This window comes from Cryptotermes secundus, unplaced genomic scaffold (assembly GCF_002891405.2).
Source record: "Cryptotermes secundus unplaced genomic scaffold, Csec_1.0 scaffold1951, whole genome shotgun sequence".
In the NCBI taxonomy this organism is placed as follows: domain Eukaryota; kingdom Metazoa; phylum Arthropoda; class Insecta; order Blattodea; family Kalotermitidae; genus Cryptotermes; species Cryptotermes secundus.
This window is the reverse complement of record NW_019727443.1, coordinates 357,464-375,330: the sequence shown is the minus strand read 5'-3', so window position 1 is coordinate 375,330 and position 17,867 is coordinate 357,464. Positions and strand designations below refer to the sequence as shown.

The 17,867-nt window shown below is 46.4% G+C and overlaps 1 protein-coding gene across 1 annotated transcript in view; it reads right to left on the bottom strand.

Annotated features, from left to right (window-relative positions):
* Window positions 1-2,934: 2,934 nt before the first annotated feature.
* The window catches only part of LOC117282342, a 47,823-nt gene continuing 32,890 nt past the window's right edge, over window positions 2,935-17,867 (bottom strand). The window contains exons 3-5 of the mRNA XM_033751610.1: window positions 7,864-8,035; window positions 6,137-6,298; window positions 2,935-3,016 (exon numbers count right to left, since the gene is read on the bottom strand). Coding sequence (XP_033607501.1) covers window positions 2,935-3,016; window positions 6,137-6,298; window positions 7,864-8,035 — 416 coding nt within the window. The remainder of the gene's footprint in view (window positions 3,017-6,136; window positions 6,299-7,863; window positions 8,036-17,867) is intronic.

The following is a 17,867-nucleotide window of genomic DNA, read 5'->3' as shown; positions in this document are numbered from 1 at the left end:
AAAACACATGTCACGTGCTCGCTATTTCGTCAGTCCATTGGTGCGCTGGCTGGACCCACAGAAAACACATCACATGACCGCCGCCCAGACAACTTATTGGCGCGCTGACCGTCGTAATATTGTTGCGTTCGCGTATCGCGAGGTGTTTATCGAGCCGTTTCCTAACAATTCTTTGAGCAAATCTGTTACAGTAATAATCTTCAGTTCCTGGGCGAGATTCGAACCAAGCGCCCTCAAATATAAGTGTAAGAGCGTTAACGCTGTACCATCCTGCTAGGTTTCTGTTTTCACTGAACTGATTTTTGTTCCTCAATAGAATTACCCTTTTAGATGCTTCAAGTCTGTAAAACTATCTACCGTTGTTGCTGGACCCAGACGCCCCGAGTACGTGCAACAGGGCACCGAAGCGCGAAGCGTCCAATTAATTGCTGGAGACGAGCTGCAGAGCGCAATTCGTTACCCGAGATGCAACGTCGAGGCACTTCGCTTAAGCATTTTCTTGTATTAAGAAAGGAAATGGCGCACAACGGCTTAATTGCAATATACTGCAAGCAGCCTGCAAGAAAATTACACTTTAAACGACTTCGTACCTATTAAGGATGTAGCCTGACACCGTACCTACTTCAGAAGTTGGTAACTCCTTCGGGTTTGAGGAGTTACGTGCTCTGGCCTGTACACAGCCAGAAGTAACTCCCTGCTGCCTCCTTCCGCACGTTTTGCAAGTGACTGCTCATCACCTTACCTGAGCTGCTCCCGGCGTCACTACACAAACCACAAACACAGGATCAGTCCACTGCCCCGTGAAGCTGGAGCTGGCGTTCTCACGGCGGGTTGTACAGCCGTGTAGTCCAGAGGAACACATTTCCTCTATCTTCACGGACGAAGTGTAAGCCAAGGAGGAAATCGGCAGAAGCTGGCGACAAGCCCAGCTCCACACTTCGCAGTTACTGCGGTGAGAGCACCAAATCCAGCTTCTCCTGACGCTGATCTTGTCGTCTTTTCCTGTTTTCTCGCAGGGTTTACTTTTAAACTCTGAAGATGGAAGCGATATGTTCCTCCGAAACATCTGGCTCTCTACACGGCTGTACATCCTGGAGGACCGAATTCTTAATTCGTGCAAATTTTGTGACAATAATTTCTTGGCATTTCCCATTGTCTCGAACATGTTTAAAATACACGAAGTTTCGAAAACTGGGTATCAGTTTAGGGCTAAGACTCGTTAGAGGCAGATCAACGACCGGCAGTTCCCGCTTCAAACGTTTGTATAAAGAACAACACAACATAAACCAAGGTCAATTTGGATTTGAGGTTATCACAGCTCTATTAATATTACTGTTATCTTGAATGTTACGTCGTGGAATTCGGCAGTTCACCGACGTTTCGGAGTAACGTACTGCCTCCATCTTCAGGGTCGGGGAGTAAGCCACGAAGCAGTAAAATCGAGCCGCGTGTAAACACTTCGCCCTTTTTCGAGACCTGCATATGTACAAAGTAAAAATACAGCTCACTTTGTTTACTGCTTGCTTCCGTGACTTACGCTTAGACTCTGAAGATGGAGGGAACACGTTGCTCCGAAACGTAGGTGAACTTGTACGTTATATGCTAGAAGATAATGGTTTTCAAATTAGCAGCCTACTGTTTGCATAATTTTCTGCACCTAAAAGTTTCTCTGTGGGGTTTGTGGACTTAAAAGGGCTGCTTCCTTCCTTCCCTTGTGCAGAATAAAAACAAATTAAACGAAAACCCTGCCCAGTCTAACAGCCGGCGCCGTGTGTGTCTGTGCGGCAGGTGAAGTCGGAACGTATTAATATTCAGAGCCATTTGGATGTTGGTTTAAACTTTTCATAACTGTGCAGCTCATATCGTCCAGGAATGTTTCCTATCCCGGGCGTCTGTCGCAACTTCATTAAATGGGCGATAAGCACGTTACAACCAATAGGAATTGCGGGCGACAGGCTCCTAGTGTACACAGTGCGGTGGGGGAGGAATACATTTGAATTTGATTCGGGAAAGGAGGAACTGTTCCGCACACAGGGTGTCGCACAACGAAATGTGGTGTACAGACACGTTAGTAAGGGATGACTTTGTAAACAGCGGTCGTTGCTGAGTATATGCACGCAACAATAGAAGAATGGTGTTTACTGTGGTCCGCGCTGCGGCCGTCTCTGGGCAACAGCTCGCTAAATACTTTCCCACGGCAATTGACACGAACGCAACAATAGCAAAACGATGTTTTCTATATGGTCCGTGCCGAGGTGTTATAAGCAAAGGACAAAGTTCAGAGGAATTACGCACATGAGATTGAAGATAGAACCTGATTACGTGAAACTGAAGAACCTCCAGTTTTAAAAGGCTTTGACAGGCAACGGCAGCAGGCTGGAAAAGGCTTAGCGGGTGCTGTGGTGGTTCGAGAATTGTGGAGATTAGCGGTGGCGCTGTGATTATTTCTGCCTATGAGTCGTGTGTATAAGTGGTTATTAAATCCATTTCCCAATCCAAACCCCGTCTGTAGTCACGCACACAAAACCCACATCCATGACAATACATGAAATTTCATAAAAAGGTAAACCTATCCCTGTAACAGGCCGTAAAGACCCATAGGATTGTGAGACGTCGAACCTCCCACATTTTCTAGAGAATCGGCTCACAGATGGCGGTGAAGAAGTCAGCCTTCCGCGCCGGCCGACCCCCAGGAAGATTCCTAGTACTCATTTCTGTTAGAGGCTGAGTCGACCCAAGTAACCATGTACCAACGCGGACCGGTGTGGCCGCGACTTGCACACGGCTTGCAACGTTCCGTATGTATACGATTATTATAACAAAATTGTGCAGACGACAAGCAGAAGTCACACGAAATCACGAGAATGAACACGTTCGCAGTCGGACGCAAAAGATAAGAGGCTTAAACTTGGCAGCGGTGAAGCTTACGACCGTTCAAGTGACTAAGCTGCCGTCGTAGCATGAGATACGCAAGATAGGCATGATCTGCTTTGCAAAGCCTGGACTGACGAAGGGCCTGTATACAGTGCACATGCAAGAATTCCCAATTTCATGCTACATGTGCGATACGTACACTTGACAACGGCCAAGCACATTCGTAAGACACAAATCGATCCTTTCGTCAGGGAGAATGTTACATAGGTCTGTAACCGTAAGGGTTCAGTTGAAAAAAATCTCTGGTCGTGAGTCTCAACGTGCTTGGCGCCAAGACGAACTGATTAGCGGTAAACATCCAGTCGTAAAGTGACTCTGACTTTGACAGGTTCAGTCGCTCTGAGCAGTTGCTGTTAGCGGCTTGTAGCTGAGGTGTGGGGAGAGTTTGGGAACCCAGAGGAAGGGAAACGTCCGCCGTTGGAAGCCGCTACCAAGCAACGGCTAGTGGAGACTAAGAAGACTTTATTTGTTCTGTAGTTACAATGATCTCTGGTTTTCGTAACACAGACTATCGTAGTTATCTATAGTTAAAGTGTATGTTTCCAATAAACCCGATTACCAATCTAAACCCTGGACACAAACTGTCCTGCTTATAACATCTCGGCACGGACCGCACAGAAAACAGTCTTCCTCATTATTCTAGTTGAATTGCTGCCTTGGAAGTGTGCTTGTTTGCGAAGCCGTTACTCACTAACTGCTGTTGCATATTTAGATATCTCGCAGTCGTTGCCCAGCAACGGGTCTACAGGCCACAATACTGTATCTCATTTTATAGAGAAGGCAAAATCACAGGAGTTAGAATGCGAAGAACTAAAAAAATACCAGGAAGAAGTGGGCAATTCAGGTCACGTAGTGCTGTAACACTCAGACGAGGTGTGGGTCTACTTAGAAAGAGGAGGAAAACATGGATGTAGAATTTTTGAGCGGAGGGGTCCTGCAGAAGACTGCTATTTATAACATCGAAATGGAGCCCGGGGAGCTACGATAGCTCAGTCGGTATAGTGACAGGGCTAGGGAAGGCCTGTGGCTCCATTTCCGGCAGAGATTCTTGTCTTCACAGGGTCAAGCTCGTCCGTACAGTCTAATCAGCCCCTAACAATGGGCACCGCTGGACATATCACAGGGGTAAACTGGCCGGGGCGTCAAGCTGACCACTCACCGCCACCTAGTGTGTGGAGTGTGGAACTTAATCAAGCAGAGGGACAAATTTACTTTCTTGGATTTCATATACTCAGAGCGGTGGATATAGGAAGTTCTTGGATATAACGCGTTGTAATCCGTTGAAATCCAACCGACGTTTCGAAGGAATATGTCGCCTCCATCCATAAGATAAGCAAGAAACCAGTCTGAAGCATGCAGCAAGCAGAGCTTTACTTTAATTGTAAGTGGAATCTTCCTGGTTATGAACTGCGTGCCGTGGGGAAGGATGATGAAGCCTCGGTCCTGTTGCCAGAGAGTTAGTTGTGTAGCTGTTTTATTGTTTAATTCGGCCGCTGTAATTCACCAATTGTGGCATGCAGTTTGGTAGGCGGTGTGAAGTTGCCTCATACACACTAAACGGTACCGACAGCTCTGATTTACCCTATGGTCCCGTATTCTCTTGCTTTGCACACGCTTACCCGCAAGGGGTGTACATCCCTGTGACACACTGGCCACCAAACTTGCTATCTCCAGCTCATTGTCGTTCTTCTATTCAAGAACTCCCTGACATTCATAAAACCAAAATGTTCATTATCGTGCCCACAAGAGCCCGTCACCGGTCTGTATCCTGGTCCGGCTGAATCCGGTATCTCTGCTTCGTATTCAAGGGGTCCCGGGATAAATCTCGGGCTAGACATCGGCCAATATTCATCTGCATAATATATACAAGTACAGTCCGTACCTCACAGGAGACATTACGTCTCCGCTACAGAGCCCTACCGGTTAATGCTGTTTAGGGAAACAGCCGCTGTTTACTGTGAGAACCATACGGAACACACAGATACACTCTGTGGGCAGAATGCAGAGTTTTAGTATGTTCAGTCCGTACCTAACAGTAAACATATTCTCCGCTACAAAGCCCAACCGGTTAATGCTGTTCAGGGAAGCAGTCACTGTTTATTGTGAGAACAATGCGGAACACATAGACACTCTGGGGGCAGAATGCAGGGCTCATGCATGCTAAGGCGGTGGTAAGCACTGTGCTACGAAGGATTACGCTTAATGGTTCATGTGAACAGAACTATATCGATGGCAGCTGTCAGTTCAGTTTGACAGACTCATCTCCACACATTACATGGCGAGCTGATCCCTTTCGGGTCTGTCCGCATTCTCCGGCTGGCTCCATGACGCGATAGGGATCAGAGATGTACCGCATCATAGGATCCCCCCACAGCGGTGCAGTCCTTTTTGAGAAGCTAACAGTTGTTCAGCTACTCAAGAAATATCTCGACTTTCATGTAACCAAAATGTTGCATTATTATTTTCACTGGGCTCTCTGCTAAACTACATTAATCCAGTCAGCCTTATCGGTAGGTCGGTTAACTTGCTATAGGTCCTCGCCAGCACAGTTAATCTCCATTCTACTCCTGTCGCGACACACGACCATATGTTTAGTTCTTTCCAAGACTTTTAAGTATTTTGAATTGTGCTCCCTCTTCAACGAGAGGAGGGATCTATAACTTCCCCTCTGCTGGCGGCTGACTCCTCCCTACCCCATCTATGTCTATTTCTTCAAAGCTGTCTCTTCCCTTGAGATATTTTGGCCGAAATTCGTATGCACTGCTCATCGCCCCATGCATGCTACATGCACTACCCACTTCAACCTCCTTGACTTGATAATCTTATTATAGCAGGGATGCTGTGGAAGTGTATTCGGAAGGCGGCTTGTACGAAATTCGGCCGCGACATCAATTATTCTGATAGAGGTCTTTCATGGTTTTCCTTAGTACCTCCAAGTAGATGCCAGGATAGTACCTCCATTAGGTCTCTAATCTATCATTTTACCACTCGAAGCAATAGAGTCTAGTTACTGGATTCGCCGTAAACCAAGTCGAAAACTCTTGTTTCTTTCGTTATTTTCTTCAGGTGCAAGTGTCCGTTGCCTGCTTCAGGTGGCGTGCAGATGCATGAAATCTAACCTATGCGAGTCACTAGCAATCTGCGAAAAAAAGGCGAAAACCGTCAACTAAACCAAACGAAGCGACAAGATGCAAGGACTCACCTTTCCCAGCTGAGCCGACGAGGTGGGTGCAAGGAAGTGGTGTTCTCGCCGGAACTTCCGCTCGCGGATGTTATGTTCCCCGAGGCAGGGCTGCGCTGATTCAACAGCTTGGCTAGTCGGTAAAGAGCAGTGCTGCTCGCACCGGCTCCAGGAGTAGACATCCTGAAAGTGGGAAGCCTAGGATTTGAAGGTGTCCGCTGACACCGACCGGCCAACAGTTGCACTACCTTTGTCTACAGGGTGGTCAAGAAGAGCTCCAACCCGAGAAGCTGATAGTGGCTCAGTGAAGTTGGATTGCAGAGGTCATTCACAAAAGCCCGCCACNTATATATATATATATATATATACGGGGCGCTCAGCGTCTGGAATGTATCAGGACGGATTGAAGAAGATCCGAAAGGAAGCGACCGTGACCCGAATCGAGATGCTACGCGGGCATTTGCCTCGAGAAGCTGAGGAAAACCACGAGAAGCCCGAATCACAACAGAGAGACTCCGTAATACGAGTCCGGGGCGTTACAGCTATGCCAACCCGTTCCATTATTGTGATCAAATTTGACTGAATTCATGGAATGAGAATGTTAGTAGAAAACTAATCTTAATATATACAAGAAGTTCTGGGAAGAACTAGTGGCCTAATTTCCTTTGATACGACACAGACAACAAAGAAAATGAAAAAAAATAGGTAGAGGGAGGGAGACGTGACACAAGCCAAAAAAATTGGGGGGATAAACATATAGATGGCCAGACACAGATAGCAATCTCATAAGCCTTTTTTGTTTTGTTTTTTCAAAATAAAGACAGTAAGATAAAAATCTGAATTTTTCACATCGATGAAAATTTATATTATTGTCTTCTGCATTATGGCGCCGTAAAGTACAGACGGTGTCAATATGCTCAGCTGAAAAACCAGTAAGCACCTACCAGGCTACATAGAGTCATACCCAACGAGCTCAAAATATGATTAAGCATATCGAAAGGCCGCTCCATAGCTCAAGCGGTTAGTCGCTGGCTTCCCACCGCGGCGGCCCGGGTTCGATCTCGGGTCTGGTAAAGTAGGATTTGTAGTGGACAAAGTGACGCTGGGGCAGGTTTTTTTTTCCGAGTACTTCGGTTTACCCTACCAATCTTCATTCCACCAACTGCTCCATAATAATCCTCACCTATCATCTGGGGCTGGTACAATAGGCCAGAAGTGGCCGCAGTACAAGGGACTTAGTCCCACCCCACTAGCAATAAAAAAAGCATAACAATGGACTGCAGGTTCTCACAGCGGTAACCACGAAGATATGGATACTTGAAATGTAGCACTTGCGCACAGCAGGCTGCGCGCTGAACCGGCCACCGCGTTCGCCGGATCTCATGACATGAAACGAACGCAAGCTGGACACAAAGGATGGAGTATTTCAGACAATTTTTGAGGCACGGTGCATTCCCTCTAATGGCCACACTACCCCTCGTGGAACGAACTGGGCTGTGCGTACAGAAGTTGACGGGGTTGGGGGCGTTTTGAGCAATTACTTTAGGGCATGTTAAAGGTACGGTGTAAGCATTCCGTCTTCTCCACAGTCAAAACCTCCCTAACGTCAAGCTACACCCGTAACTCCGAAACCTTCCTCTCAGAATTGCCTGGGAAATCACCTCCTGAAATTGTGACAAAGTCTCGGTACATTCTGTGAATGATGACTGTAAGGATTTTATACAGTGCTGTCAGTGTTTTGGAACTACCTGTAAGCCCGCGGTGTGGGCAGACAGAGCAACCCATCCACGGTGCCACTGGCTCCACCAGACTGTGCAGGGTCCGAGCATGACTTCACGGGAGTCGAGTCGTCAGTGAAGGCAATGCGAGGCGCTGAGAGTCTAGCAGCCGACCTCCCGTCTGTTGCTTTGTCGCCCTCGGCTGCAACAAACAAACACACCGCGGTTTTACCTGGTACATCTGAGTATTTGCTAAGACTTTCGTTACTCACGTTGTGGAAGCGGCGCCCTGCACACACTGCAGGCTGGTGTCAGAGTGCCCAGATGTTATGTTGGCGGCCGCGTCAATTTCCCGCTGAATTATCAACAGCCTTTATGCTAATTACATGTGTATCACGGAGACAGTTCAAACGAAATGCATAATGCGATCAACCCGCACGACTTACCCACCCGCCTGCCTCCTTACCAATCTCTTTTACAATACTGAGGTATGGAAAATGCCTGATTTCATATAGACTTTAAAGGAGTCTGACGATGGTGTATACTGTACTTCTTTTGGCTTGTTTCGGACTTCATCCATCGTCTGGAATGTAAAAGACAAAAGACCACGACGTTTCGGAGACTGGATCTGGTCCAGTGATTGAGACCAACTCTTTCTAACGGGCCCAACTGAGTAGGTTTATCCTTCCCTACCCACCTGAAGACGGAAGCAGATCCAGTGTCCGAAACGTCGTGGTCTTTTGTCTTTTACATTCCAGACGATGGATGAAGTCCAAAAAAAAGCCAAAAGAAGTACCTGATTTCATATTCATTGCCGTAAATGCGCGTTCTTCTTCAGAAGTCCTCTGGATCCGGTGAAGGAAGGTAAAGTATGGGGACATATACAATAAATTCACGACTATATTAATTTGTAAGCGCACTCTCCTATTCGGAGCCCATCACTTCCTGAATGCAAAACTTAAATGAAATGACATCACAATTTGCCGAACCACTTCTTCGCTCCTGTGGCTCGACTTTCCGAAACTTTTAACAGCTTTCCCACGCATGCATAACGAGCTTTCAACCGTTACTTCATTTTCGGGGAACTGCTTATGGCACATAATCATCAAGAAGTTGCAAATTTTTTAACAAACTGACAACAAAGAAAACATCTTATAACTGTTCTCGAGAAATAACGGGTGTAGAACTCTGTCTGCACGCCGACGTTTCGCTGTGGGTAATTTTAAGAAACTTTCTATATATATATATAGTGTCGAAAGGCAGGATGGTTGCTGAGTAATGAACTAGAAAGAATTTTGAAGCGGACAGTCGTCAGAAACAGGTGCTGTCACGCCCAAGATCCGAACCGAGCACCACCCGAATAGATTCAGGAGCATTACCGCTACGGTAGTCCGCTCGGTAACTCTCTGCATGTTCTCATGGCAATGATGATTGGAATATGGCACCGGTGTCCTGGCAAATAGGTGACAATGTTTCAGAGGAATTTGCTGCCTCCACCTTCGAGGTAGAAAACGAAATCGCGCGTGGTGAAATAGGTAAGGAAATGGGGTGGGATGACGTGATCGATACCCCCGCTTCTGACCTCCGAATCAACCCCTGTTCCTTTCACTCTGCCCCTTAAGAAAGCCCTTCAAAGGGTCACTGTTCCCTACGTAACCTCCAACTCCTGTTACTTCACTGAGTCGCTCTGCCACTATTCCTGCGCTGTTGCCCTTATTCCTGACGGCCCAGCCACCCTCCCCTTTGCGTATAACCGTAACCATTAATGTTCAACCCTGGAGAAGGAGACACAAGATTCCACCGAAAAGTCTATAACTTTCTATCAATTCACCCTGCCAGTAGTAAGAGCCAAGAGTGTGAGAGGGACGCCCGCGCCTGGTGACAATAGCTTGAGGCAGGGGTGTGTGTGCGCGGGGGCTCAAAGTCCCGGATCTGAGGCCCGAGAGACACGCTTCTGGGACTGCCTCACGCTGGAGGGGGGCCCTCGCTGCTGCAATGCGCCGACATTCGAGGCCCCCGCCGCACCGTAAACCAACACACACTTCTCCGGGAGATCGTTACCATTGTTTCGGAGGAATATGCCCTCTCCTTCTTCAGGGTGGAGGAGTAAATCCAGCGTGAAGTAAGTTGTATGGATATAGGGACAAAGATGTCGGGACCGGGACATCTTCTGTTGCTGTTTATAAATGCAATTAATTCTGCCATCTTCTGGTACCAATTCATAACTAACTCATAACGACACAGCAGCAAGTATTTGTTGTCATCTTCTGGTCCTGTTCGTAACTGCTTGTTACATAAAAGCCGCTCATACACAACGGTAAAATAACCAACACTGGAGTAGCAGGACTCGGCACTCAAGTACGGTCATGACTCCAGCGACAGTCGGAACCAAGGTTGAGCTGGCGAGGACCATCAGCAATTTACCCCACCCGACCGACACAGCAACAAGCGTTTTGATGTCACCTTCTGGCCACGTTCGTAACAAAATACGAATACACGGCTACAATAAATAGGGACGGAACGCGAAGTAAGCATGGAGAGGGAGGGGGAGGACGCGCAGTGCCCTCAATATGCACGTAAAGGGGCCACAATTGTCCTCTCGCCACTTGCGAGCAAGAGTGCGCCATGTCCCTGTATGCCTGTATGCGCTGTTCAGTAGCTCCAACGGTACAGCGTCGAATGGCGCGGTGATTAACACACACTGAATTAAAATGAAGAGTGGAAGGAAGTGGTCGTGACGTGTTTCGAAGTTCTGCCCTGCATTCGCCTTGAGGAAATGAGAAACACAATCAGGATATTGGCTGCCCCGGCCGAGAATCGAACCAGACAACCTATTTGATGCCGCATGTGAAATTCTAGGGCAGCTCTGAGAGTTTTCATGAAACATGATAATGGTAAGTGTAATTTCCAATTGTCATTAAAATCAAATAATGACGGACACTTGAAGATCTACATGTGTTTCTGCACGCGTGTAGACATTAACTCGCGGGTAACTAGCAAAATATTTACTCAAACGAAAAATGTTTGAAGCAGATGTTTACAGAGAAAAGTGTAATTCTCTTATTACGGCCAGTAAAATTTTTCCGCTGGGCACGCGGTAGTGTAGTTGGTTGAGGCACTATACAACAAGCCGGAAGGTCACGGGTTCGATTCTCTTTGAGGTCACTGGATTTTTCAAATGACCTAATACTTCCAGCCTCACTACGGCCCTGGGATCGACTCAGCCTCTAACAGAAATGAGTACCAGGAAGCTTTCGGGGGGTAAAGGGCGGTCGGCAGGCTAGCAAGACTGACAACCTCACCGCCATCTTTGAGTTGGTTATCTAGAGAAAATGTGGGAGCCTCGACGTCTCACAGCCCTATGGGTCTTCACGGCCTGTTACAGGGATAGCTTTACTTTTTGCACTTTTCCCGCCAGTCTCACAAAGCGAACTGCGTACAGTTTTCTGAACTTGTTGGATTTCTCTACGGACGGGAAACAGTGCATAAGGGACAGCTGTGTGTGTGCCTTGTAAGTTATGTCATGGTCAGTGGTCTGGAACGGGGCGGGCGGCCCTGTTTGTCTTCTGCAGAAACATCTGTCGACTCGCGAACTGAGTCAGACTATGTCTCCTGTTCACTGAATGCAATGATTGAAGTCAGCTCCCAGTTTTCTGCTTACTTCTTTCTCACTGGACACTGCATATCTGTTCCTCCGATTCTACCAGACTGCAGTGCGTCACATGGGCGCTCTGCGGGGTCTGCACACCCCTAACCTATGGTGACAGCCGTTCCTTTCTATCGATTTCCAGTTGTGCTTCCGTTGCTATTAATCTCTCATGCAGATAGGGTTTGAAGTTTATGATGCAAATCCTTCAAGAAGACAAACGCGTGTAAAACATCGCAACCCTGCTCCGTATAGGAGCCACGAGAGCTCAGTCGATATGGCGATTGGCTATGGGCTAGACGGTCGAGGGATCAGAGTTCGAGTCCCGGTAGAGGCAAGATTTATCTCCTCTCTCTACGCCGTCCAGCGATCGTTCCTTAATTTAGGGCACAATCACGGAATTTTCCTGTAAGAACGCATACACCCCAGTCAGAATAGCCCACGTGCTGGACGAGATTCGAACCCCGACACCTTCTGAATTACCGGTTAAGCGACTGTTACAAATGTGACTGACGGAGCCGGTCGCATTGACTTCACGCGGTTCCGACGTACGATTAGAAGAGTTCTTGCTGCGGAGCTGCGGGTTCCGACCGGAGCCTCACTGTCACAGACTCTGAGTTACGTTTCCAACTCCATTTGTGTTCCTGCGCTTAATTAAACACACGCCATGAAGACCTATGGGGAAGCGCAGGTATAAATCCACGCATTCTTAACTTCGGTACTATATGGAAGTGAGTGTTGAGCTTACTGCTCTGGCTGCTTTAAGCGCCCAAGGTAAGCATAGCACAGAATATTTCTCCCCCAATTTCAATTACAGTAAACACTTGCTAATCCGGATTAATTAGGGAGAGGTCATCAGGATTAAGTGATAATCCATATTAGTGAAGCAAAAGATCACCCTAAAAGACAAAAACTTAGAACACAAATAAACAAAAAATGCCATATATAAGTAGTGCTGGTGAAAATAAATATCACTGTACAGTTCTTGTTTAAACTTACAAAAAGACAATACGTGTGTACTTGTTTCTGAACGCAATAAGGCACGTCTGAAGAAACTCTCGAGTTTTCCCTGAACAGAGAAGCAACTCATCTGCCTTTATGCATGTACTCAAACTGTGAACAACAGTTTTCATATTTCGATCTGAATTAACTCTAACCGGATTAGCGAGCGTTTACTGTGTGTGTATTGTGCGCGAGAAAGAGATGAGATATGCCTACAAAATTTTAGCCCGTAAACCTGAATGGGCCGGTCACGGTAGCCGAGCGGTCTAAGGCATGTACTGTCTTCGCTCGTTTGGAAACCGGGATCGTGGGTTCGAATCCCACTCAGGGCATGGATGTTTAGATTGTGTGAGTTTTTCTGTGTTTGTGTACAGGTAGAGGCCTTGCGACGAGCTGATCACCCGCCCAAGGAGTCCTACCGAATGTGTAAGATCTAGAAAAACCGGTGAACGGAGAAGTTCATGGAGGTAGGCCTAGGCCCACTGGGGCTGTAGTGCCAAGGGAAAAAAAACCTGAATGGAAGAGACAACTTAGTGACCGAACAACTAAACAAAGACGATAAAAGGCAGTGTGTGGACGTACCGCAGTGGACTGGGCCCTTATCAAATGCGACACCGCTAGTTCTGAGGGGGCTGTTACCCTCTCATAATTGTTTAAGCCAACGCATCCCCCACTACGAACAGTGATGAAGCCATCTGAAGGGTAAACACTTCCGTAATGATCTGAAAACCGAAGTCCACTGTAGTTCCGTCAACAAGCACAAGCTAGATTGCATTAAGCGCGGAATTACTGCGGTCCTGTGTTTGCCGTCCGGTGACCACAAACCAGACCGAACCAGACTGTCTGCATGCGGGCCTGATTCGTTTTCAAAAAGTTGTAACCACATGGCTGAATCCTAGTTAACGAATTCCGTCATTTGTACGTGACTTGAAGCTTGCACGTCGGCCTATGCAATAAAGTATTCTCGGGCGATCAGTCGTATTAAGTCTGCAATAGCATGACGTTTCGGAGACATCTTTATCAGAATCTGATGTCAATCAGCATGCTAGTTCTACAAATACAACTCACATGTCAGACCCTGAAAATAGAGACAGAAATAGTCTCCGAAACGACGGACACTCAATTTTCACACGTCTAATCAACTGAGAAGATCAGCCTCAGTAGTCACTACGCTGCTGGTTGGAGGACTTGAGAGTTGGATTCGATTCTCAGCTGAGTCAAGCAATTTTATTTCTCCATAACGTCCAGACCGGCTCAGGGTTACAAATTGCCTCCCCTACAGTGGGTACCAGGAACTGCTTCTCCAAGAGTGAAGCGTCCGGGATATCAAACTGGTCATTATGTTACATCTAGTACATAATTTATGATTAAGTGGAGCTATGCCTCCACTCCCCCATATGGCTTAATAAAACACAGGAAAAACGTTACTTTTCACGACGGCAGCTGTGATGAGAATGCTTTTCTGAACTGCAAGGCCGTCATGTGCCTCCGACACGTCTGTTGACTTGCAACGATATCCCAGATGAAACTCTTCACGGTTTTAGACTGGAGACAGGAACTAAAAAGCAGCAAACATTCCGCAAATTTAATTTCTTCTTAACCCTCTTCCGGGACGCGGTAGCACACACGCCGACAGAAGTTTACTGATGTTTTGCATGAAAGGGCTATCTCCATCTTCAGGCCGAATTGTAAACCGGAAAAGCAGTCGCTGTTCATTGTGAGAACCGTACGGAACACACAGACACACTCTGTGGGCAGAATGCAGGGTTTTAGTATGTTCAGTCCGTACCTCACAGGAAACATTACGTCTCCGCTACAAAGCCCAACCGGTTAATGCTGTTTAGGGAAACAGTCGCTGTTTACTGTGAGAACCATATGGAACACACAGATACACTCTGTGGGCAGAATGCAGAGTTTTAGTATGTTCAGTCCGTACCTCACAGGAAACATTACGTCACCGCTACAAAGCCCAGCCGGTTAATGCTGTTTAGGGAAACAGCCGCTGTTTACTGTGAGAACCACACGGAACACACAGATACACTGTTTGGGCAGAATGCAGAGTTTTGGTATGTTCAGTCCGTACCTCACAGGAAACATTACGTCACCGCTACAAAGCCCAACCGGTTAACGCTGTTTAGGGAAACAGTCGCTGTTTACTGTGAGAACCATATGGAACAAACAGATACACTCTGTTGGCAGAAAATAAGGGTTTCGAAACATTCAAGCAGGCGGTACATAGTGTAACTTTAATTGTTTCTTGCATCCTGTTGTGTATTTAATTAATATTGGAGTCAATTTTACCGACCACACAAGAGTAGCCATCACGACAAGGACCGTAACAGATCCAGCAACATCAGAGGACGCGGAAAACAGCGAGACCTCCAAAAAGTGAAAATTGCAATCAATATAATAAAATTGAACTTCAATTCATGAACTTTTTACCAGTAATATAACTAAAACTAGTTAAAGTGAACTTGACGCAGTGATGAGCGTAAGTAGGAAGTGACTGAATAACAAGTGAAAGTGAAAGCATAACTAGTGATCTGAATTGAAATTCAGAATATTATTTTAACTTGTGTTTTGTGAGAGGAGCTTGATATATTATTGAGCGTGGACCTGAATAAGATACAGGATCGAATAAGTGAAAAGACGAATGTCATTGCGTGCAATTATACAGCTGTGTTCGTACACCTGAGGATGACCTCTTGAGGTCGAAACATGTAGTGTAATAATAATAAAAATATGTTGTGTGGTCGGTAAAATTGACTCTAATATTAGGTACATAGTGTAACCAAAGTTCTTTAAAGGAACAATGGGTATCCCGATTGGTAATTTTCTAAGAAACGTTGAAAAGACCACAATGTACGTTACGGAAACCGGGGGTGTTTGCCGTTTCTTCTTGCTTTATTTTTCCCTTGCTTTCTCGTTTTTTATTATTCTTTCTTCTTCTCTTTTTTCAACTTTTTTTTCCATTTTCTGTGTTCATTACTTCAATTCCATTTGCACCGCAGTACACATCTAAGCGGAAGTTTTCCGTAATGGAACACTCAGCAGAAAGGCACAGCGTTACACTGACTTACAGAGCGAAGCCAGACACGGCAGTTAATTAGCTGCTCTTCGAGGTTATCCCTGCAACCCCTAGAGAACTGCGCCCTGCAGATGGCCATGACTTCCAGCGATACTTCAATGCTTCCATCAGTAACTGCCATCGGACAGAGAATATTGTTTCATGAGTGCTAGAGTGTATTCAGTCCGTCAACACAAACCTTCGGGCAAACTGGGTTTGTAGCCTAGTGGTTGCTATATGTACCACAAGCTTTAACATTCTAAAACTCTGCATTCTCCCCACAGAGTGTATCTGTGTGTTCCGTACGGTTCTCACAGTAAACAGCGGCTGTTTCCCTAAACAGCATTAACCGGTTGGGCTTTGTAGCGGTGACGTAATGTGTTTCCTGTGAGGTACGGACTGAACACACTAAAACTCTGCATTCTGCCAACAGAGTGTATCTGTGTGTTCTGTACGGGTCTCACAATAAACAGCGACTGTTTCCCTAAACAGCATTAACCGGTTGGGCTTTGTAGCGGAGAAGTAATGTTTCCTGTGAGGTACGGACTGAATTGCTATACAAAATTGTGTAAAAGTTTAGTATTTAAAGAGATAAATGTTACTAATAATAAAATACATTCTGAAATCTCACATTTCCAAAGAAGGTAGTCATGCGGATATAATGCAACGGAGCAGAGAATCAGAAAAGTGCAATTGTCTTATCCCCCCCCCAATGAAGGTACATTCAGGGTCTCAGGAGACGATAAGTCCTGCGGTTACTTTCCGTTATATTCTACGATGATTGATGTATAATGAATTGGAAAGGGCGTCAGTTAATTGAGGCTCTATCTCGGCACTCACGTGGAGGGGCTGAGGAAAACTACGGGAAACCTCATTGAGGATAGGTTGTGCCTCGGCCGAGATTCTAACAGAGAACTTCCCGAATTCAAGTCCAAAGCGCTGCTGCTACTCCAACCCGCTCGGTATATGTGGATGTTACCAAGTGCCTAAGCAATACTCGCTAGTCTGGGTGTTCAGGAAACGACTGTTGTCAGATGACGTGACAGGCACTTGATTTGGGGGCGAGAAAGAGCAGCATGACTTTTAATCCTGAAGTTCGTTTAGATAAAATTCAAATTTAGTTTACACCTCGTAGAAAACATGCCACATCTGTATTACAAAGACTAACCGGATGTTATTATTTTGGAGAAAATCGCCGTTTATTGTAAGAATCATGTAGAACGGGTAAAGGCTCTGTGCGGGCAAACTGCACGAGTAGAATTCTGTTCTGGTTGAAGTAGGTGGTAAAAGTTACCACCGTGCTTAAAAGTTTTACAACCATGCTAAGGGCTTGACTGACAGCAGGATGCCCTCCTGTGTGATGAGCGCAAGCCACTTAACGGCCGTTATCAATCTTCGGATGTCAGCAAATGCCATTCATGAAAGAATCAAGAAAGAAGAACATCTAATGACACTGATCAGTTGACAAATCATCTCAGGAAACTCACATTGCGAGCTAGACGTAACAGGGGTTTGTTTCTCTCCGCTCTGTGACGGCAGATGTCGCAACGGCGCACCCTGTGGCGTGTAACAACATTCTAGCGCCATCAATCATTGCACGGACGTGAAATTACACGTACCTCGCGACAAGGCACAATCCTGCCAGCCATATCGCTAAGACAACCCAATCTAACGATAGTGTGCTCTGTAGCCAACTTGTAAAAGACAAAATCATGGGCACATATATAAGGATAATATTGTAACGTGTTTTGCGTTACCGAAGACGCCGTAGAGATGGTTAATTGGTTTATTTAACGATCTACAAATAACGGCTATAATTAATGATCACAATATTACGGGTTTCCACACTTTGCAAACCCTACAACAAAATCTCTTAACACAATCTTCACTTGTCTTCACGTACTGATAACGCGGGAGCTATACAAGTCTCCCTGAAATACACACTCCGAGTATAACTGTACTACAGCAATCACTATGTCTGGAAAGCACACAATAAGTCTTCCGCTCGCTGACTTCTTAGTTATCGCACACTCGCAGGCTGCTATGTTTCAACTCATCATCACACGGCTGTGGAGTCCGCTTATATAGCCTTGCGCTGTTGCTAGTGTGACGTGGCGTATAGCCTAGGACGCTGTTGCTAGTGTGACGTCACCGCTGTTGATTAGCATTGCGTAGTTGCCAGGTTACGGGGCTCGGCTATCTTCGGCTCCGCTCGGCTCTCTTCGGCTCCGCTCGTGACGTCACCGCGCGTTGCGCATTGCGGGGTGATTACTCGCCTATTACCGCGAGCGTTACGTTACCGCTGAGGGGTGGGAGGGG